The sequence below is a fragment of the Larus michahellis genome, chromosome 1, assembly GCF_964199755.1.
Source record: "Larus michahellis chromosome 1, bLarMic1.1, whole genome shotgun sequence".
Taxonomy (NCBI): domain Eukaryota; kingdom Metazoa; phylum Chordata; class Aves; order Charadriiformes; family Laridae; genus Larus; species Larus michahellis.
In genome coordinates, this window is record NC_133896.1 from 176,596,934 (window position 1) to 176,621,291 (window position 24,358).

Consider the following 24,358-nt stretch of genomic DNA (forward strand, 5'->3'; position numbering starts at 1 on the left):
ACCTCCCCTTTCCCCACACCCTACATTTCAAAGCGTTTAGGCAGCAACAGAAAACAATTAAAGGAAATTCAGAGCTAAGGCTGAAACGGACCATATGTTTTCAAGCAGAAGGGCACAAAACATCAGTAAACCACTGCCGAGATTACATACTCCCACTATCAGGCATTGAAAGACTACAGAACAATGTCATCTCTAACTATTAATAACCGTACTTCCTTTCTAGCCCACAACCCTCTTTTCTTAATTGTCTAACAGAGGTATTTCCATAAAAGCCACATTCCTCTTTCCCATAAGACAGTAGAAGGAGTACCAGAAGTGATTTATAGTTCCACATAACATTCCTATCAGGTCTTGCATCACTCCTGACATTTGCTAATTTATAGTTTTAGGTTCTCAAAACTCAGGTCAGACATACTTTTTTGGGGTTGTTTTTTTTTTTGTTGGTTTTTTTTTTTTTTGGTTTGCAGTATAGTCTGACAGAGAATTGGACTGAAAGTCAAAATTTCACCTCTACCCTACTCTGACTTACTGATTGACCTCAGGAAAGTTGCTAAAACTCCCTCTGCCTACGCTCTGCTATCTTCAGGTACAGAACTGAAACCACGGCAAAGAGCTCTTTGCAAAGCATTCCGAGATCTAACATTTTTAAAACTGTTTATGTAAGTTTTAAAAATGCTTCATACATTTATAAAGAGCAAAAATTCATAACTTTTTTTTTTTTAAATGGGGATTTTCATCCCCCAGTTCATGTGTCCATCATTTTCCCAAATTTGAAGCAACATCTGCTTAGGAGTTTGAAGTAACGATAACTGAAACTTGGGAATTTTACAACAGAAACACACAGGCTAACTTCCAATTGCATTTTTCGTAGCACTGACAAAAATCTCACTAAAATTCATTAAGTAAGAAATTTAACATGTTATTTGATGATCACTTCCCAAGTGAAAAGATATTTTCTCAGACTAATATAAATTCTTTAATGTCCAGGGGACTTGTTTGAGCACTTCAGCTGGACCACTGATCAAAGAAAGAAGTTTTCCCTCCCATGTAATTGCACTTGTCAGAACAAAACTAGATACTTAAGGTGTATCCCAGTCACCTGTTTGGTAACAGTCAGGTAGAAGTCCTCATCTGGTTGAAGCACTTTTAAAGATCTGAAGATGTTACTTAAACCAATGCAGTAAACATACCACTATACATTAAAATGCTTTTCAGTATTTCATGAGACTATATCATTTACCAGAGCAGACAGGTTTCAAGCTAAGTATAATAAAAGGCTGAAGCATCTGGGGTGGGGGGGACGAGACAAACCCACAGAAACAGTGCCTCAAACTGCCTGTTTGTTTTTTAAATACACTAAAATATGATCACTTAAAAGTTATGCTATCCTTCTTGGCAAGTACCATTTCTTTATTGAAAAAATAATCATAGAACGGTTTGGGTTGGAAGGGACCTTTAAAGGTCATCTAGTCCAACCCCCCTGCAATGAGCAGGGACATCATCAACCGGATCAGGTTGCTCAGAGCCCCATCCAACCTGACCTGGAATGTTTCCAGAGATGGGGCAGCTACTACCCTCTGGGAAACCTATTCCAGTGTTTCACCACCCTCATCATAAAAAGTTTCTTCCTTGTATCTAGCTTAAATCCACTCTCTTTTTTTAAAAAACCATTACCCCTTCTCCTATCGCAACAGGCCCTGCTAAAAAGTCTGTTTCCATCTTTCTTATAGGGGGCTTATAAGTATTGAATGGTTGCTGTAAGGTCTCCCTGGAGCCTTCTCTTCTCCAGGCTGAACAACCCCAACTCTCTCAGCCTGTCTTCACAGGAGAGGTGCTCCAGCCCTCTGATCACCTTTGTGGCCCTCCTCTGGACTCACTCCAGCAGGTCCATGTCCTTCTTATGTTGGGGGCTCCAGAGCTGGACTCGCACCAGAGCAGAGTAGAGGGGCAGAATCACCTCCCTTGACCTGCTGGCCACACTTCTTTTGATGCGGCCCAGGATACAGTTGGCTTTCTGGGCTGTGAGCACACATTGCCAGCTCATGTCCAGCTTCCCATCCAACAGTACCCCTAAGTCCTTCTTGGCAGGGCTGCTCTCAATCCCTTCATCCTCCAGCCTCTATTGATACTGGGGGTTGCCCTGACCCAGGTGTAGGACCTTGTACTTGGCTTTGTTGAACCTCAGGAAGTTCACACAGGCCCATGCCTTGAGCTCTGGATGGCATCCCATCCTTCTATCTGTGTCAACCGCACCACCCAGCTTGGTGTCACTGGCAAACTTGCTGAGGGTGCACTTGATCCCACTGTCTACGTCATTGATGGAGATATTAAACAGTACTGGTCCCAATACAGACCCTGAGGGACACCACTTGTCACCAATTTCCATCTAGACATTGAGCTGCCATTGACCACTACCCACTGGATAACCATGCAGCCAATTCTTCATCCACTGAATAGTCCATCCATCAAATCTATATGTCTCTGATTTAGAAAGAAGGATGTTGTGGGGGACCATGTCAAAGGCCTTACAGAAGTCCAGATAGATGACATCCGTACCTCTTCCCTTGTCCACTGGTGTAGTCTCTCCATCACAGAAGGTCACTACGTTGGTCAGGCAGGACTTGCCCTTGGTCTCGAATCACCTCCCTGTGCTCCACGTGCCTTAGCATAGCTTCTAGGAAGATCTGTTCCATGATCCTCCCAGCCACAGAGGTGAGGCAGACAGGTCAGCAGTTCCCAGGGTCCTCCTTTCTACCCTTTTCAAGAATGTTTGCGATGTTTCCCATTCCCCACACATCTTTTGCTTCCCACAAGAAAAAGGAAAATAAAACTTTTAGGAAGTTTTATCACCTGCAGCATAAAAAGGATATTGAATGAAAAGAGGTAGATAACTACTACTATAAGGAGGAACCTCACCTCGCTTCTGCCATCTGAAGTGCTCCTCAACCTGCATTAAATGTACAGGCTGCCTTATAAAGCAGAGCACACGTTGGATGCGTGGGGGTGTGACGCATTCTGACAGGGCATGAATTCTGTCAGACCATATCCACTTTAATTTTCTCCCCCTTACTTCAGTTTTAGACATATTTAAGTTGAAAGTCAGAAGAAACACCAATTGCTGTAAAACAAAAATCTCCACTCATGTAAGGATTATGCCAAGTAACTAGAAGTCTCTTAAAAGCCTTGTCTTTCTGAATTCCCCAACAACTTGTTGAGCATATTCATCCGGAAAACGGGCGATGATGCCTCTTTAACTTTGATCACACATTGAAATTATCAGCTTCTCAGAAAAAGACATGTATCATCTTGTGCGTTGCCTTATGAAAAGCAATTCCAGACTAATCAGCTTCCAGGTGAAAGCCATCAAATAGGATTTACGCAACTTCACTCTTCGCAGCACTGCTGCATACGCACTCACCCTGTACCTCTGAATTTACAGTCCACAGACAAATCAAAATCCCAAGACCCAGGTCAACCACGACAGACGGTGATGGAGACAAGGCTTAAGGTAGAGCCCGCAACTGCCATGTTAGTCACGATATGTTCTGGTACTCTTCAAAAAGGTGACTTACACCTTCAGAAGAAAAAAAAGCAATGCTCCACATCACTCGGTATTATTCCCTCATCACTGCAAAAGAAAAAGTCAGGCAAGCAAACAGAGCATGTCAAATGGTTATCAGCTCATTAGTCAGCTCTTGACCTAAATTTACGAGGCTATTTCTTATGAGTGTTTTTTGACACTTAGTTGCTGCACAACCAGCAGTTCCATCCAGGTTTGAGCCTTTATTTTTTGGTGTCTGGTATCAAAGCAAACAACAGTAGTTTTTTTGTAACTCAGTCCATGTATTTGTGTATTTGCTCTTCCTCCTTTTTCATGAGGAATAGAAAGAAGTTCTCTTTTACTCATTTTCTCATACCAGACTATTAATTAGCTACTATTAATATTACTAGTGTAGCAACTAATAATTCCTAATATTACTAATTAGCTAAAAAGCTACTATTAATATTACTAACGTAGCCCATACTAGTCAAAGTCACAGAGGAGGGGTTTAATATTTAAAAATTCAAATCATTTAAAAAAAATACAGAATGCAAGAAGACACTAAACATGGACCAATATAAAGGCTATAGCAAACAGAAGGAGGTGAACAGCAGGAGAAAATAAATAGGCAGGATTTTCAGCATGAAGAAATGAACTTTGGAAGCAGAGCTGCTTTGAAAAATCGATTATTCTTTTAAATTAAAATAAATCAACTTGTATTAATATTACCATCAGATTTTTTAAATTTCAGTGTAAAACACAGCTAATTTGATTCTAAGTAATCTAGAGAAGGCATTTTGTAACTAACTCCTAAATAAAACATACAACTGAAATAATCTTCACTTTGCGTGGATTTTACCTGAAAAATTGTTTTTGAAGTGTCCTATAATAAAGTCAAAATGTCATCTGCATGCCGTTCCCCTGCAACACACACGCACACACAAAAAAGAAAAAGCCAACCTTGTCAAGAAAACTTTCCCACAGAAAAGGAAATTTTGGCCCGCTCTACTTGATGACAAGAGATAAGGAAGTACCAGGGCGGTTCCACGGTTTGCAAAGTGTTAGGCACAAAAGCTCAGAAAAATATTTTCTAATGGCAACATTTTTATCTTCTCCATCCGTCTTTATCTCCCCTTTCATTTTGGTATAGTTTTCTTTCATATTTATCCCTTCTTTCCTTTATTATTCCTGACTTTCCTGGTTAGGAGGTATAAGCTGATGACCTCCATAACAAACTCGCTCTCCTCCACTGTTTGAGGTGGTTGTCTTGGTACAAGTGAAATGAATACCTTCTGATACATTGAAAAGTAAATTATAGAATGTAGTGGTGTTATATTAGATTGCATTAAAGAGAGGGAATGATGTTTGAGTAGCACTTGTCAGAAGGGCATGTTGGGCCTTGATGAACCAGGAAAGTAAGTGTTTTAAAAAATCCTGCCTGGAAAACTAGCAAGATGCTCCTCACCCTAAAGGAACCCTAATTCCCCAGTAGAACAAAAAAATCCCGCTCTACAATATTTCAGATGCACATGTTCAAACCTGGGACTGCCTAGAGGTGTGCAGTTTTATTCTCTTGTGTGAAAGGGAAACAAAAGGTCACCAAAAAACCCTCTGCCAAAGCTGAAGAGCTTCATGAAGATGACATTTGGTGCTAATATTCATCCAGCACTCACATTGAGGCAGTCAGAGTTAGCAACATCTCTACTCGTTTGAAATGAAGGACCAGCGTTTAAAAGGAAAAAAAAAAAAAAAAGAAAAAAAAAAAGAAAAAGCCCCCCCCCAAACACAACGCTAATGGCATTTCATTTACAATTCTAAAAATCCAATAGCTTTCTACTCTGCCCTGTGGTTTGACCACAGCCCTCACACCTCTGATGTGATGAAATGCTTCCCGACCCCAGAGCAAAGCGTTGCACTTCCATCTTACTCACAGGAGCTGCAAGGAAAGACAGATGGTCTTAGAAGACCAAATTGGTACGTTGCAAGGCAAGGTCCCCATCAGCTATCACTCTCCACAGGAAATGCTGACTCTGACTCTGAGTTTGCTTCGCCACCTGGTCTCAGCTGGAAACTTACTTTAGCTAAAATTTTGCCTTGCTACAGAGCACACGGTTATTCCTCCTAAGCAATGAGCAATGCATTATTCTGACAGATACGTTGAGCTCGCATATACTGTACAAAACTCATTCATCTTTCCACTGTCTCATAATGTCTTATGTCTTCCATCCCAGTTTATGATTCTCTGCGTTCAGCCAACTGAGCTGGAAACGTGACATTTCTGGGGAACAACGGCGCTGCAGCCAGAGATGCGCCTCTGAAAAAGCTCAGCAGAGCCGTGCTGGAAAATATGTCGTCAGACCACAAAGTCCTCCCCCTCATGCGATTATATCCAAACCATCTCACATGCTGGGATTCAAGCTGAAAAGCCCGTATGTGTTGAGAAGCTTGTTTTCTTTGGGTTTGCTTTTGCTAAGCATTCATTTTATTCCCCCCCCCACCCCCGCCCCCCAAGAACTCCAAGCAAAATCATTTTGCAGGATCTGAACCCAGCAAGATTTATCAATTTGAGTCATATTCTTTAAATACCATCTCTATTTCATATAAGTATGGACCAGAAAAAGCAGATTTTTAAGGCAGACTGCACTTACACTACTGTGCATAATGAAACCCCAACTTCTGCAATCCTCTGACCTTTTGGTTACTCTTACCACGTCCCCCAGAAATGCCGGAGGACTTCAGGAACTGCTACCTCTGATCCAGTTTGCTTGCCTGCTCTGACATACTAGGGAAAAATACATGCATTGCTCTTTACACAAACTGTGTGTTTTGAACGGTTTGAAAAATAAGCAGAAATTAAATTTTACTTTTCCAGAAACTATTTTAGTGAAAAGGTCTTAAGTGGCATTTAAAAAAAAAAAAAAAAGGCCAAAATTAAAGCAAACAAATCAACAGCCACGTCCCAGTTAATTCCCCTTTGGGAAACCTACAAGAACATGACCGTCTCCAAAATCTGCCGTGTGCTGTTAAAAATCAACCTGCTGCAAGAGGCATCTTTCTGTGACTACTGCTGGAGTTAGTCCTTTGCACCCTGCAGATGGCACGCCTCATTGCTCAGGAAACCACCTCAAGAGCTGCATGGACATTTCTTCGGTCACCTGTCTTTGGCCACCACTTCCCTGCAACAGCTCCGGTACTCGCCTTACCCCCCATGAAGCAGTTCAGTTTTCCAAACTGGAACAGAAATGAATAGATAAACATAGCTAAGGTGATGGCTAGGTCTCACCCAAACTGTGGAAGGCACGTGCCTCAGAAGAGAAACAGAGCAGCAAGCTTCTTGAGGGAGATCAAGTTATGGCCGAGTCCAACTCTCCTTTCCCAAAAAGTTTTAATAAACCTTCCCACGCAAGCTGCAGCCCAGCCTTCCTGCACCATGCCAAACTGGGGGTAAGTTTAATAAATTTTTTTATGCTTGCCTGTTAACCATTCAACATTTTTTTCTGTTAACTGAATGCAGAGTTTCATTTCAATATTTAATCATCAAGACACATGTATTTATTTATCCGTTCCACCATGATTATACCTGAACCACTGCGATCCACATCCAAAAAAAAAAAAAAAGTATTGCTAGAGAGCAGTATAATCGAACTAAAGGTGAAAGCTAAGGCTTATATTCAGTTGTCCGAAATGCGCTTGGAATTTAGGCAATACTGCTAAAATAAAGCTCCTATTAGATTTTATGATAACTGAGACGTCATAAAAGTAAATGTGACATAACAAATTAATAATGCATTTCCTTCACTTAAAAAAAAACAAACAAACAAAAAGCACCTCACCCTAACTCAATACAAAAGAGTATGCACACAATATTCCATATAAAACAGAATGTTTCGTTATTCATATAGGCTTTCGCTTCCTATTTAAATCAAAAAAATTGTTTTCAAAATAACCATGAAGTCAAAGAAACGCTATAATGAAACCCTTCTGGAGATTAAACCGAAGATGCCTGTTGAACACTGTATTTCTGTATTGCTGAAAAAACCTGCCAAGTATTTGAAGTGAACACAATACTTAAAAAACACACTTATATGGAAGTCAAATATATTAACTCCCTAGGGAACAAAACCAAACCTGAAGAAATTCCTGGAGGGGAAGAAAACAAAGGAGGAAGAAAAAAAAAAAAAAAAGAAACAAGATGTCTTTTAAAGCATTTGTTTCCTGCTGATAATCAGACTCCACAAAACTGTCAAGAAAACAGGTTCTTTGTTTCCTTTTAATCAGAAAAGCCAGGAGAGAAATGGATGCTAGTTGCCCAATGATGAATGCATAAAATGCTTTGGGAATGGACTTGAGGACACGAGTCTACAGGGCCACGAAGAAGCTGTAGGAAGAACGTGATCAAAAGATGTTCAGATTACAGGATTTGTGACACCCAAATTGAAGTTCCGGCATCTGTTTACCCTTTAAGAAAAAAAAAAAAAAGCCATCTCTTGAAGTTAAAATTTCCATCTGGTTTTTAAAAAAAAAAAAAAAAAAAAAAAAAGTCCCCCTTTCAGTCATTTCTAAATCTCATAAAGGCTTGGTGGGGAGCAATTAATGCAAGACTGAAAGACACTGAGAACACCAGAAGTGAGAGCCATAGAATTATATATATGAAACCACACAAAACACTATCTAGAAGCAGATTTGTGAGAGAAGCAACTTCCAAGCAATGAAAATATTTCCAGAACATGGCAAGCAAGCCTACCGGCTAATTCCTTAACAAGCTGTTTCCATCCCTGAATCCTATGGTTCACCAGCCACAGTATCCCAACCCTGTCAGATATCAATGCTTGCTTTTCTGTAAATGCAAGAAACCCATCATTTTTGGTTTGAGTTTTCCGTGCCGGGATGAAAGCTGGGCTCTTCAAAGCTGGTATAACTGAGCATTCCTCTCAAGTCTCGGAAAACACATCTCCACTCACACTATTGCCATCGTAAGCACCATCTTCTGAAATCCTCCCATTATGGCCCTCAATCATGATCTTCCCTACTGAAGTATTTATGTTAAAATCTTTTCCACGGGTTAGCACAAAACATCAGCTCTCTCAATTACTATCCTCAAGTGGTATTTTAACAACAATACCACTGGATGATCTTGGTTTAGGAGAATCATTCACCTTTTCTCCCCTTTCCTATTTTTTAAGGCTTGTATGAACGAGAAACAACTTGAAGGAACAATAATACACTACAAGTAAGATATAAACTACGCACCTAATGAATACTCCAAATTTTTTCGTCTGGTAACAAACGAGAAAAAGCATATAAAAACAAGAGTTCTCACAGTTATGTGATTCAAGACAACTCTTAAGTCACCACAAAAATGAAATCTAGCCTATGGTTTTATGGTTTGGATCAAATGGCTACTTCAGAGGCCACTTAGGCACTCAAACTGCTGATAGAATAACTGTGCTGTCCTCCCCAGAATGATTTTGTTTTCATTTGGATTCTTTTTTGGATGGCTCACGGGAAAAGAATGTGCAGCACTCATTATTCGCAAGCCTAATACCCTGAGCTTTTCTGGGACAAAGGCGACTAATACTTTCTACATTCGTTTGATGTGGAAATGCACGTTCTCAGCTTGTACAATAATATATGGCAACTTAATCCAATCTTATGACCTCCAGACAAGTTAACTACACTTCTTCTCTAATGAGATACACAGTTGACCAGCAAAAGCAGATGTTTTGTTAGCTCATCCATTAAAACACATAAATAAAAGTATCTAGAGATGTTTTGCATTCTACTCCTATTAAGAAATCAGGTAACTTTCCCTAATGTTGAGATTGCATGTTTACCATAAAGTGGGATTTTCTGTTTATTACAGGAATCACGCATATGGTCCCTGTTCACCTTGGGTCTTGTAAGATGAGACCAATAATTCTTGTGACAGGACTAAATGGCCTAGATACCCTAGAGACACGAAGAGCCAACAAGGTTTTTGTAGGGGGAAAAAGAGAAAATGGTGAAGAAAAAATTATTTTAATTCGTTTACACACAAAAGAGTTTCTGATGCTAAATGGCTACAAAATTTATCCTACGCTCTCTGGCCTGCAAATTTGCCAAAGAGCATAGAGGAAATCTTTTAAATTTCCTGTGAAAACGATTACATGGTATCTCCCCCCTCACCCCCCCAACAACGTGATTTACAGCCAAAACATTGGCAAATCCCTCAACTGAAGCCTGAAGAGAGATCTTTGCATCATCAGAGTTATTTTAATGCAACCTAAGCTTTGCTGTGGGTGGGGAGAAGCAGATTCTAAAAATACTCCAGTTACAGAGAACGCTTCCTCGTCTGGCCATTCCCTAATAAAGGGACATGTGAAGTGGCTTGAAAATATAAAGTAGTATGGTGGCCTTTACATAAAGACAGAAAATGCTATATATGTTTGTGGACAGGAGCAATCAGTGCTTGATACATCTGGGAACGATAGCGATTCAAGCAGTGACAAGCTGATTAAAGTTACAGATCCAAATCACAGAACACATAACCTTTGCGGTCAAATTCAATGTATAAATGGTAAAATTTTAAACAAAAATGGAAATGGAGCTAAAATTTTGAGAACTTAGTAGGTTTTGGTAGCAAGACCATGGAAGAACAGTAGGCAAGAGAGTGCTCATTAAAAAACAAATATAACTTGGTGTCACATCCCAAGATACTAGATTTGATGTCATTACTTACCAAGCCAGCTATTGGAGTTGACAGACGATTGATCTTCTTAACGATACCAGGTTTGATCTTGTTAATCAAACTAGAAAGAAGTCATATGATTTTTCTGTTACATCATCAAGTTTATTTAGGCATGAGCATCAATACTTATTAAGAAGTATTTTGCATATAGTCCTACCTTATACCACTTGAACCAAGTAAATTTGCACCTACAAACGCCCCCTAATTTATTTTTTAAATCGGTTTTCCAAGAAGTGACAAGCAACAACAGATTGCAGAAGCAAAAAAGGGACAAGTCACACACACACGAGATTCCCAAGAACTGTAAGGTGAGAAAGAAGAAAAGAAAATGACTGCATTGGCGTAGGCAGAAGATCTGTGTTTAACATCACCACTCATGTAGTAGAATTAGAGGCAAATTTCCCATTTAAAGATTTTCCTCACATAAAAATTATGATGCAGAAGATGTCAAAAATATATCTGAATATTAATTTTCAGAGTCCAGTGTGAAAGCACTGATATTGCTCTAAGTGTAGGAAACCAACTCAACTTTCATAATGCTGTCAAGCATGATGCCTGCAACAACCATTTTTGGCACATATAATTGACATGCACAAGTCATTTTCAGTCTCAGCAGAAGAGATTGTGCCTCATATCACTCTCACTTGACATAAAATTCATAATTAAACTGGGAAGATAGGACAGACTAATGCAACACTGTTGAATACACAAGCCCGAACGCATACCTTGTCCTGCAGTGAGGATGAGGCACCTTTATACCCAGGTTTTCAGTCATGGAGGTAGGGAAATACTGTGGTTCACCAAATTACACGCTAGACCACAGGATCAACAGAGAACGGGGACCTTAGGACACCCTGCAGACTTCATCTGCCTGTATACCTTTGAGGATTTTGGACTTGCGCCCTCTTCTTGTTGCCGCTTGTCTGGGCAGACCCTTTACCCCACACAAAGCATCAGCAAGGTTTTGTGATCTACCCACGCCAATGCAGAGTCGGGACCTAGAGTTTAAAGCTCTATGTGGGAAAAGGCATTTTTTGCTCAAGCAGCAAATGTCTTTGGAAAATAAACACAAATAACAGAGTTTACCTATACACACTGGAATAGAGGATAGATTTCTAAGTGCCTGCAGAAGAAGGAATAATGGCTGCAGGTCCTGTGATTTTTCAACTGCATTAAGTTATTTGGTAAACAAAACACATTTGATGACTTTTCCAAAAACAACAAAAAAAAAAAGTGATCTGTTGAGGTGGAATTCAAGAGAAAAGTTTGCATTCAAAACTGATATAATTTAAGTCAAATATACCGTCTCCAGAGGTAATATATCTGTGGATGCTAAATTAGCCATGTCACAGGTGAACTAAGGAAATGAGTAACGTCATGTCTAGTTTGTCTCAGTTATTTAAGATCTTTCACTCTATTGACTTTGGTGAAAACTGGAGATTTGAAAACCTTTCCCATCTTGCTTTTTTTCCTGTTTCCACAGGATTTCTATGTAAATTGTATTCAAGTATGTCAAATTTAAAATTATGACACAGGAGGACAGCTACATGATTTAGTGCAACATAATGAGGCTTCTTTTGCTTTAAAGAAAGTTGCATGCCTCCTAAGGCAAGCTGCTCAGCTGAAGAAATTAGAGGATGTTTTTTCTTGCATATGGCTATTAATTACAGATAAATTTAACTGATTTGCATTTGGCAGATGGAGACTCATATTCTTTTGCCAAATAAGCCTCAACAATGAAGATATCAGAGGATTAGAATGTATTAGTTCATTGCCAATTCTTAAAGGCATTATTTAAAAGTTACAGCTGAATACAATACACACTTCCCACTAAATACATACCTGAAAAAAATACCTTATTAAAAATATAAACTATTTTGATTACCACATTTGTCTAGTTAACATTTGATTACATAAGAAATGAAAATACATCTCTACAACACCATGCAAAATGAATCAACTCCCCCATATCACAAAGATAACCGCAGAAGCGACTAGCAAGATAGACTGGATGGGCAAAGGACCCAAAGAGAAAAACAAAGGCAAGGAGAGAAAACGCAGTAATAGTCACAGAAGGGAAAATGCGGGAACGTTCCCTTTTTGCATTTGCTTTTGTTATTTTTGATATATAGTTAAAAAAAAAAAAAGCCAGAGAACTGAACCTTTATAAATATTTTCTGAAAGTTAGCTTGACTGAACTAAGAGTGGCTTTGAGATTTGAGATAGTTTTTTTTAAGCGTCCCAGGTAGTTCTCTAATGAGATTTCTCTTGCACTGGCATTCTAATGACATTTACACCTGCCGTTCCTTAAAATACTAAGGGATTAGCACCACTTCCAGTCCTGGAAACCTGTTCCAGTAAGTACAAAACCAATTACAGATATGTAGAAGAGACCTGACGAGTGGACATTTTACACCTCTGACTCAGTCTAGCAACGAAACCAGACAAGTCTCATTATTACCAAGCCTATAATATATAAGCACAAGGAAGCCTTTTAGAGCAAGCACTCCAAAAACAGCTGAGGTCAGAGTTTGTTGTTGAAGGCAATAACTATGTCAGCCTGGAAAGTACTGAAACCTGGACTGCAGGGGCACATACATAACAACATATTTCTACGTTATGCTGAGACGCAATCCACTTACTTTTATCATCCTAAAGTGTTTGGGTTTTGTTTGTTGTTTTTTTGTGTTTGGGTTTGGTTTTGGTTTTTTTTTAAAGTATGTTTTTATAAAGCATGCCAAGTGACATCCAATAGATTCTACATTATTGAGATACTTGGATGTAACCACAAGAACAGTATTTGCAAGTAATAGCACATGAAATCAAATGCCTGCCTGTTATCTTTAATTTACAGTTTTATAAAGTTCACTTCTGAAAGGTACTTTTTAAAAGAAAACTTCCTGAGTATAAAGTTCTCTGGTAGGAACAGGTAGCTTTCAGGATTTAGAGAACCAGCAACACACACAGTTTATGATAATTTCTTACAAGGCGGTAGGGATGGAGGACAAAAACCCAAACCCAAACAACAGCAGTGGGTATAGGGGTAACCGAGTGCTTTGATCCAAGCCATGGCCACACCACCTTGCACAAACTGAAGAGAAAGCCCAGTGATACCAGGAGCATTATAACCAATCAACAGATCAGCACATCTCTCTGATAACCAATCAGAGGATCAGCACAACCCTGCCAATAACACATGAAAAAGTGTGTGGGACAACACATGGAACATTTAGATCTAGAAAGAGGATGTCTGAAAGCTGTTCTTCCTTCCCACGGCAAACAACAGGTATTAAAAATAAATAAATAAATAATATGTATTTATTACAAAATACGTTTGGTACTTCAAAAAAATAATAATAATAATAAAAAAAAAAATCAGAGTCCAGCAAGGAAAGAGGCCAACTGATGTTAACCTGAAGGATTCCTACGTAGATTAGTCAATACTCACTCGCACAACAGGACTCCATTTTCTAGAGCTGCTCGAAAGTCTTTGGTTCCAAAGCTTTTCCCAGTAACTGTCTGTGAAAATAAGAATTCAGAGTTAGTTGGACACGTACAGAAAATCAGGACTAGCAAGAGTATCTAAGTAGTACAAAAAAAAAAAAAAAAAAGAAAGAAAAAAACCAGTAAACCAGCAAAAACTTTTTGATTCAACACTTAGTTCATAGTATTATTTTCTTATATTAATTTCAAAAGAAGCATTTGAAAACTAGTTCTTCATGCCTCAAAAGAAGTCAGATCCAACATCTTTAAGTAGTTTCCTCTAGTGTAAAACAATCTTCAGCTAAATTCTGTGGGGATACTTCTTATTTTCTAAAGCAATACCAGCCACATTGAAAAGAATAAAGTAAATTTCAAGCAGAAGTGCAAAAGAGAGAAAAAGTCTTTTATCTCCCACTTCATATTACAGCGTGTATACTCATGATATCTGGCACAAAGTATTTTAATGGGGTTGTTTTTTTTCCTGCCACTTGCACCTAAGGCAGTGTGACTAAAGAACCACTCTGGCAAGTCTGTATTACCACGTGCACATCAATTCCCATTACTTGGCAAGCCGTAAGACTATACTAATGGGACTACTTTTCATATTCAGAGTGAAAAGCAGTGAACAAGAACAATGTCTTATAAAAGATTTAAGATACCCAATGCCAAAAGCATTGCCTACAGGTTTTCAGCAGTTGTTTTCCACCAAAAAAAAAAAAAAAAAAAAAAAAGAGAGAGAAGAGATTTGCTCCCGGCATAAACTCCCTCCATCTTGAACGAGACCATCAACGAGACCCTGCTCAAGTCTAAACTCACTTGGATTCTTCTTACTAGATTCCTTCTCTGCCCCCATCCCTTGAAGGGACTACATTTGGCAGATTTCTTCTAAACACCCAGATTAGTAACCCACACATAAGTCAGAAAAGGAGTCAACATTCCTAAAATAGTACAAAAGAGAGTTTTATCCCAGTTGGGTATAGGAATCGAAGACTAGGAAGGGTATTTGTTTGAGCTTAGAGGTCACCGTGTTTGAGCTTAGAGGTCACCAGGTAATTATGAACCTCCCTTTGGGGATCCTGACCATCCCCGATACTTCACAGGACTTCAGGCACACAATTAAATGTGCTGTGGAACCTGCGTGCATCCAGACTAAAGCTACTGGTTACCACAGTAATTAAGGAAATTAGTAGCGAAACAAATGAGCTGTGCTTGGTAAAAGAGCAAAGGAGAGGATGCGGCTCTTTAAGGACCTGTTACATTATCACCCTATTATTTTTTTCCTAAATTGCAAAAGGAATTATAGTAACACCAGAAATGCTAGAATTTAAGCAAGTAGTTTTTATATAAGTTATTTTTTAATTAAAAAGCTGTAACTTCTATCTCCCTCTTCAGAACAAATTTAGATGTTACAAAAATCTTCTTTAGGGTTTAGGTTTTTTGCCCTAGGATTTAACAAATAAGGAGCGAGAAAGAATTATGACAAACCAACTTGACATCAGAAAAATTTCAACATGCAGGTTCAGGTAGGTGGGGTTCGGGAAGGGAATCAACCCCAAAATTTTTAACAACAAAAGATGACAGTGATTCCCCTGGGAGAACTTCATTTTATACAATATTCCTTTAACAGTCTGTTCTTAAAGAAGAGTAGATGTTGCATCTTAGTCATATCGTTTTCAAGAATCATTTCAAAACACAGCATCTGAAAGTTACCCTTATCTCTAATAAAATACGGCTTTTTGCTTCCAAATTTCTATAGAAAGCTGTTATATTTAGAAATAATAATTTTGAGGAAACTAGCAAATGTAGCATAACATCACTGAAAGTTTAAATATAAACATTTGTGTTCCCTAGGTAATGGGAAATATGGGTTATAAATTAAGCCCTTCATTCTGCAAGCTAGAAACTTGAAGTTGGCATGTTATACAGCAGAACTGTACTGCAATAGGGGCTGTAGCATAGGGGTCTGGCTTTACGGTTTTGTTTCAAACTCCAACAAGTTCTTAGAGTCCAAAAGTTATTCTCATTCTGGAGTTGCCGCTGACATCTACAGGACTACACAGTCCTAATGTTTGGTTTTATATAGACAGTTCACTGGTAAGTCATGCATGCAGTAGATGGTGAGATGGTTCCTTCACCTAGAGTTGGGCCCATCCCAAAGCTGCAATGTCTTATATATCCACAAACAACATTCACACTGAAATTCCTTAAAAAAAAAAAAAAACCAAAACCAAAAAACTAGAACCGCAGCATGTAGCTAAGGAGATCACTCCTCAAATATTATTCTCCGGAAGTCAAGCAGCACATGCCACTGAAGACACAGAACGCAAGAGTGCCACGCTGCAGTGCATAATCATGTTTTCATGGTGCGTCTTGTGGTCTTTTCCACAAAAAAAAAAAAACACCACCACCTCAGTCTCCAAAATGGAGTGTGGAACATTTCTGACTGCCACAAAGTCTTCAGGCACATGACCTCAGGTAACTAGAAGCCACCCTTGAACAAGAAGAGAGTCCAACTTGAGTACAAGCTTGTAAATGCTACTATTAGACTTGCAGACCTCTTAAAATTACATTAGAGGGCATTACACTGGAAGCATTTTGACTAAGTTATTTGTGCAGCCACTGCGGCAATCAACACTGATTTGATAAACAAGATGGAGCTGCCAGACCGATCTTGTGACCCTCAGATTTTGACGACTACGTGGTTTGTTGACATTACAATAAAGGCGTCGATACTGCCAAGTTAGGTTTCATTAATATTGACTTTTAAAGGATAACTAATAATTAAGTAATTAAGAGGTATTCTCAAGGAACAATTTAACACTGGTGGCTTGAAACCGAAACGTTTCCAGGTTGCACAACACCTTGAATTTGTTGATGTCACAAAAATAAGTACTCCATTTTAAACCCAGCTTCTGTACAGAGATGGAGGACTTTTCTCAGCACAGAATTTCATCTGGCTTATACTCACTGCAAGGCATCAAGCACAGCTGTAACTACCATAGCCTACATAGGAACCAAGTATCATTTTAAAAAAAAAAAAAAAAAAAAAAAAGGAAAGCCATGGACTGGCTCAGAGTTCTCTGACTTTTAAGAACTTGAGTAAGACAAAATGAATCCCAACCTGAGATATTACATCTTCAAACAATGTCTACGATTTGTGAGTCACTGTTTATTCATTAAAACTGGTTATACTGGGTGTGGTACTCTTATGTAATAGACATAATTGATTTTGGACAATTTTTCAACCACTTAGGCCATGTGAGCTACCAAATAATAAAGGCAATATCTTGCAAAAGTGTTTTTTATCCATGTTTGAACAACATCTCTTTTCAAATTATGTCTCTTTTCTCTCCTTCATTCAGATGAATCTATTCTGCTTCATCCTCTGCCTTTTTGATAGAAAGAGAGCAATGACATAATTAAAGGCTATATCATAAAATCACATTTAATTGCTGCTGTAAAACAGTTTGATTTTATTTTTGTAAGTCAGCGTCCCCAAATACTTTGGTAACTTGCAATTGCCAGGTCCAAGCAATTTACTTCAAACAGTATGCAAATCAAGGTCTTTACTTAAATTTAGACATTTAAAAAAATGCTTACACACACACACACGCACAGAGGGCTAGTTTAATTTCAGGTTTGCTGTGATTCCTGTAGGAGGAGGCAAATCAAGAAGAAATAACCAGACGTCAACCGTTCTGAAGATGGCATGACATCAAAATCACGATGGACTGAACAAAAAGCACCCAGCACAGAAGAATACACTGATTATACGCCTCAGTACCAAAATTAACATTGAGTACATTTCTTTGGCTTGTTCTACTAGAAGCCAAATATAGCTGATCATAATAGGCATTCTTTGCCTTAAAAGCTATTCAAAATTGAAAGATTTTTCAGTGTTAGTAAAAAATACTAAGGGAGTTCATGTCACGTTGCTTCCATGGTTTACACGGGTTTGAATGGCTTCAGCAGAAAGGCAGTTCCACCACAGGACGGCAGACGTTTTCAAATGGGTTGGCTTCCCATACATACCACCACGTGCAATTCAGAAGAGGCAGGTTTCTCAATTTAACTTTGCAGTGGTGGAAACACCAAAGCTAGACTCTTCCCCATCCAATGCAAGACTGACACCACAAATACAGGCACGCTAGCTAACCCATTCTCCGTCACAAAAGCGTTAGCTGCTCAGAAACAAGGAGGCGGCACTGCAGCCTAACCAGCCTGTCACCTAAACGATGCCTTGCTGCAGAGGAGCCAGGTACTCACCATCCAGCCGGCTCCACAGTTCACGCTGGCCAGCCGCGCTCTCTCCATCTCATTCAGAGCTCCTCTACCACCTCCCCATACGGACTCCACCATCTCAAACCATGCAAGGACCCCATGCACCAATTTGAGAGAAATTCTAACTGCACCAGCATGAAGCGCGCAGCTCCCTGATGTAGGGTCGTAGGTTAGGGATGGAATATTCAAGAAATACTGAACCATGCATGACAGCGACAGCCTAAATACAGGCTCATGCAAGGATCTCATGGGACAAGCAATTAATCAGACGGTGACCTCAAGGACACTACACTGATTTATGAACTTCAGGTCCCCTGCGGCAAGAAAAGCCAAGTTTATCATGCTGCAGAGAGGACTGAGTGCTCACGTGCTGCTGGGAACTGGGACAAGGATACAAATCTGATGCTGCGGTATGATCCCCACTGCAGAATTTCGTCTACGCCTGCTGGTTTCTGTGACACGGCCCGCCTCGGCAGATTACCTCTGGTCACATCTGGATCAGATGACACGGCAAATGGCTCCATCCTTACATAATCCCAGCATTACACAGCTCCGTTCACAGCCCTTGTTTGGCTCTAACCACCCTCATCCAATATATCATTCCAGAACGGCACTGTTACTGCAAGACGCACAGGGAGATATATAGGCTACACCCAAGCCAACAAGCAAGCATTCAGGCAACTCCCAATGCTCTGGCATCTGTACCGTTTGGCAGGGCCTAGAAGTAGATTCATGACATGTTTTATACGTTATTTCAAGCCCACTGCATTTTATGTACAGTTGTCACTAACATGCTGTAGCTCAGACAAATTTTACCTTGTAGGATCTGTCAAAAGCAGTAGGTACCTTTTCCTCTCTTGTGTTTCAGTAGGAACTCTTGGTTCTTCTGGACTGTGACCATGAGTAGCTGCTCTGTGGGACACTTTAGATGCAACACCTAAAGTCCTGCAAGAGGTCCTGCCTCCCCCTTCACAGCTATTTGTAGTCCCTTTTAAATGCCATGCAGGATACGAGCCCCTCTTGAACGGCATATATGGTAGCTGTCAACAAAAATGCTGCCATTATGCTCTGAAGTGAGGAGCTTGTGGTGTTTGGCCTTTGCAGACTTCCTGTCCAGTTTTCTCCTCCCCACTGGTTCTTTCTCTCTGAATTTAAAAAAAAAAAAAAAAACCAACAAACCAAAAACCACAAAAAAAACCAAAACCCAAAACCCACAAACGAAAACAGCCCTAACATTGCCACAATTTACTCCAGTAGTCAACAGATTTATCCAAATCCTTCTCAAAGGGTACATGACAGGGGAGAAGGACCCGGAGGAACTAGAGAGGTAGGCCCGAGCAAACCTTATAAAGTTCAACAAGGCCAAGTGCAAGGTCCTGCACTTGGGTCAGGACAATCCTCATTATCAATATAGGCTGGGGGATGATGTGATAGAGAGCAGCCCTGCTGAAGAGGACTTGGGGATACTCATGGATGAAAAGCTGGACATGAGCCAACAATGTGTGCTTGCAGCCCAGAAAGCCAATCGCATCCTGGGCTGCATCAAAAGAAGTGTGGCCAGCAGATCCAGAGAGGTGATTCTGCCCCTTTACTCTGCTCTCGTGAGACCCCACCCGGAGTACTGTGTCCAGCTCTGGAGCCCTCAGCACAAGAAGGACATGGACCTGTTGGAGCAGGTCCAGAGGGGGGCCAAGAAGATGGTCCGAGGGCTGGAGCACCTCTCCTATGAGGACAGTCTGAGAGAGTTGGGGTTGTTCAGCCTGGAGAAGAGAAGGCTCCAGGGAGACCTTACAGCAGCCCTCCAGTACCTGAAGGGGGCCTACAGGAAGGATGGGGAGGGGCTGTTTGCAAGGGCATGTAGCGATAGGATGAGGGGCAATGGTTTTAAACTAGAGCAGGGTAGGTTTAGATTAGACATTAGGAAGAAGTTCTTTACACTGAGGGTGGTGAGACACTGGAACAGGTTGCCCAGAGAGGTGGTGGAGGCCCCATCCCTGGAGACATTCAAGGCCAGGCTTGATGAGGCTCTGAGCAACCTGATCTAGTTGAAGATGTCCCTGCTTACTGCAGGGGGGTTGGACTAGATGGCCTTTAAAGGTCCCTTCCAACCCAACACATTCTATGATTCTGTTCTATGCGATGGTAGGAACCATATTCAGAGGGTTGCTGCACACAATCTTGAACACAGAAGTGGCAAAATGAGCCATTTGGGTAGAAAGCCTTTGGTGTTGCAGCAAACAGCCCGACCACAGCAGTAACTAGTTTTCTCAAGGTCAAGCAGTAGAAAAAAAACAGCTAATTTTTTAAGCAAGCATGATCTATCTCCCTGAATTTTGCGCCCTGGGAAGATGTAGAGAAAGAACAGGCATTCACATCTTCCACCCATGGGAGAACACTGCTGGCGTTTCACCTCTGGCAGCAGGAGGGATGCCAGGTCTACAACAGCCAAAGTCATAGAGGGAACCGTGCTGCTATCTTCCCTACTGATTACAATTTAATTCATGGTCCAACAAACTCCCGAGAGGTCAACAAGTGCTCGAGCAGCTGGTACCTACAGAGGCTTTCCCGGTCAGCTGCCCAGCAATGAACTTCTGACACTGCCCAGCCTAACACCTGCACAGGAGTCAAAAGCAGGGCCTGGATTTCTACAGAAGGGAGGTCCTCATTTCAAGTCCTCAAAATTCATTGCTAAAATCCATGACAGGCACGACTCCACTAAGCAAAAGAGCTGGGGTGGCTAGAAATAAGAAGAAAAATATCTACCAAGAATGAATATCTACCACGAGATGAATATTTTTGCCATTGATCACTTATGCTGGTCGATGTGAATGTCTCCCTTTGTATCCGTAAGGCTTCTGCTCTTCAGCTGGAATAATTCCTGCTCTATTGCTCAATGCAAAGCTGTAGTCTCCTGTTTAACCCCATACCCCAAATCCCTGGGCATCGTTTAATTTCAGAGGATGTGGAAATTTTTCAATCTTCAGCCAAAACTGCCTTTGATAACAAACCAGAACAGGCATTTATAAAAGGAAATGACTGATTATTGAAAAAGTCTTACTGTTATTTTCTATCATCAGCATAATGATGGGGTCTTATTGTGGTATGCCTTCTGGACAGACGTGCCAAGACTCCTGAAATAACATACAACTACATTTTTACAAAAGATGAAGAAAAACAATGAATAAGGGGCACGCAAGGAGGCACATGATTACTGCTGTGGAAGGTGCGAGAAGTATAAATCTCCACTCATCAGCCGCTTACACTCTGTTTTTTCAGCTCTTCTGTCAAATTGCATAGAAAAATACAATCTGAAGGATGGAAGTGAAGTTTTTCTTCCAATATTTAAGGGAATCCCTTGACTTCAGGGAACAATACTGCAGAAAGAGCAAGGATAAACATTAGGGATCAATCAATTCAGTCAAGCTTCCCCGTCCCCCTCCCCGCAATCCTGCAAAAGAGCAAGATAAGTAAGCCTACTGTTGTTTATACAGATGACTGTACTGACAGGTGTCAAACTAGGAAAAACAACTTAGTTTGTGTGACAAAAATGGTCTCACTGTATATGCAGAGATGGGCAGCATAAATTAGATGGAGGTAGATGTTCCAGTAGGATGTAAAACTTGCGAATGCAAAGTGAAGTTTGAATGACTAGGAACCTCTGAAAAAAACAAATCATTGACATTTTATTGTAATGATATAGGTACATCTGATTCATTTGGAAACGACTAATTCCATAAACAATTTAAATGAGCAAGAGTTCTAAAGCTGACACCCTAATTGAGGCATGCTGATTTTAACTTTAATCAAGTATTTACTTTCTCACGTGTATTTGCAACTAACTTCAGTTAAATAAAAGTGAGTATTTATACACCTTCCCAAAATAATATGAGAGTAGCATGATTATTTTAAGGTTTGCCAGATGAGCTCCATACTAATTCAGTGACTGGGGGTAAAAGAAGGGTGGCAGTGGGCACCTTAACTGTTAAGTGTTCTTAATTAAGCAGAGAAAAGGACAAAATCGTCATGAGAAAACAAACGTCCAGACATACAGTTCACCCCCAAAACAACCAGAAACCAACCAGTGAGTTCCTGAAACATGCAAAAAACTCGTTGATTGAAAGCTGTCTTTTTCAAGTAATTCACAGTATAATGGTGGTGTACCAGAGCTAGGTGTTTGTTTCTGCCACGGGGGGGGAAATGTTTTTGGTTTTTTTTTTTTGTTTGTTTGTTTTTTTTAAAAATTAAACATACCCAGGGAATGAGGAATATGAAGGAATGATTTCTAGAAAAGTGATTGACTAACAGAAGAAGTGGTGAGCAGAGACTCCAATTTCACTGATTAGATATCTTTTAACGATCCTGTTTCACCACACATGCGCTCTCATGCTAGCCAACTTTTGAACTTGCCCATTGTGAAAGCCAGTCACTCCGTATGCCATTTCTTAAACTTTTTTCGGAAATGTCTTCGTTGTTACCTGACTTCAAGTTGTTAATGCCTTCCCAATCAGGGGAATAAGGGATCAAGAGATAAACAAATCTATGCATAGCTGTGTCTCACATGGACTCCCACATAGCATCCACCTGGGGCACAGAAAAAGCTTGCCCTGGACAGAAAGTCAGTCTGTTCTCAGCATCTCCCTTAGGCTGCTGAAATAAAAAGACTAGAAGTACATCAGCAACAACACGGCTTAGGAAAGAGGACTTGCGAGAAGACTTAAACACAGCACTGACAGAAGGTTTTGTAGGGCTGAATGAGCAGTCAAGTCACAGAAGAAATCCATCATCTTCCTGCCATCCTGAAATGGCAACGGAGCCTCCTTTCCCATTCTCTACTTCATGCCCATATGAAGGGTTTGCATTTAGAAAGCGTCCTGCAGTCACCCAGATGATTTTGTGCTTTAATTAGTATTAAAAATGTAAAAAAACAACAACAACAACAAAAAACCCCAAACCACATTCCCCTCTAAGTCCCTCACACATCTCACTGTCTCCCAATAACCCCAAAACGACCACGGCAACTGAGCCAGGATTTGCGAGCACTGGGGAAGGGCACCACAGGGCTGGAGCCACAGCACACCGGAGATGAGAGGGGGATAACGTTTGGACTTTGTGCAGATTCTTGAGAGGCTTAACATACCCAAAGATCCAGTGATTCAGTGCCCTGACAGCCAGGCGGTACGTGACCGATGGGACGGCCAGCCACGTGCCCTCACAAAGAACTTCAAGTTCGGGCAATAATAATAATAATAAAAAACCTCACCCCGAAAACCTCTATGCAAAATCCGTTTACACCATTGCTTATACTAAAGGAGGAAAACAAAGTTTATGACAACTGCAGCACTTCAGTTTCAGATGAACCAAGAAAAAAAAAAAATACTTGTTTTTACAAGCTTCAATTAAGATAGAGGCATTACCTGAAATATTAACAGATAAAAATGTTAGTGATACTAAAATCACATTTGTCTAGGGCAAATGTAAAGAAAGGATTAAAGCAAATACAAACTCGAACTTTTTTTGCTGTAGAGGTACTAAAAATCACATTTGTCTAACATTTTAATCTATTATTTTATATTTAGTATCTTACATAATGTCTCCACTTCACTGTAACTGCATCTTTAAATATTTTGTTCTTGTTCATTTAGAACAAACGATAAATGCAAGCTATAAAGAGCATTGTGGCGTTTGTATTTCCTAAGTTTATGGCTCAGTTCTACTACTATTGTAATTCCAGGTCAGAGAGTATATGCTGCAAGTTTCAATACTGGTTGTCATTTCATTAGCATTTGTTTTTATAGGAAAGACCTTTGCTTACGCTAATTAAGAAGAATATACTACAACTCCCCTGCTATTTGCAAGCGGGTCCCTGCTGGGATTATTTAGGTAAGTGGCCGAGCAATACAGAGATACCAAATGAAATAGCCAAAACCAGAGCACACTTCTGCCCTAGATGGCAGTTATCTGTTACAAATCAACTGCTTTGGTTCCTGGGTGTATCTAATACTTTGATTTCTTCATATATTTTAAATACCCGTGGTTCTCCAGAAGGCAAGTTGCTGGTGCCATGAGTAAAACCAGGGATCTAACCGCAAGGTCCTGAAACTACATTCGGCAGAAAGAGGAGAAAGGCATCAGAGAAAAAGAATGCGCACAGAAGAAGGAAATGCTTTAGATACAATTGCTTTTGCGTGTTGAGCGAGGTTATTCATGCATGGAAGTAATTTCTTGTTATTACTGGAGATTTGTCAATCTTTGCAAATTTTTCAGCCTTTTACTGGAAGCAGCACTTTGAGCGGCGTACATACTGAGATGTGGTTTGAGCCAGCTCC

General features: G+C 40.2%; 1 protein-coding gene across 8 annotated transcripts in view; it reads right to left on the minus strand.

The window, feature by feature from the left end:
• LMO7 (LIM domain 7) overlaps positions 1–24,358 on the minus strand; it is a 139,322-nt gene that overhangs the window by 88,691 nt on the left and 26,273 nt on the right. For all 8 annotated transcript variants that reach the window (XM_074564052.1, XM_074564043.1, XM_074564035.1 and 5 more), the window contains exons 2-3: positions 13,717–13,787; positions 10,260–10,329 (exon numbers count right to left, since the gene is read on the minus strand). In XM_074564052.1, coding sequence (XP_074420153.1) covers positions 10,260–10,329; positions 13,717–13,787 — 141 coding nt within the window. The remainder of the gene's footprint in view (positions 1–10,259; positions 10,330–13,716; positions 13,788–24,358) is intronic.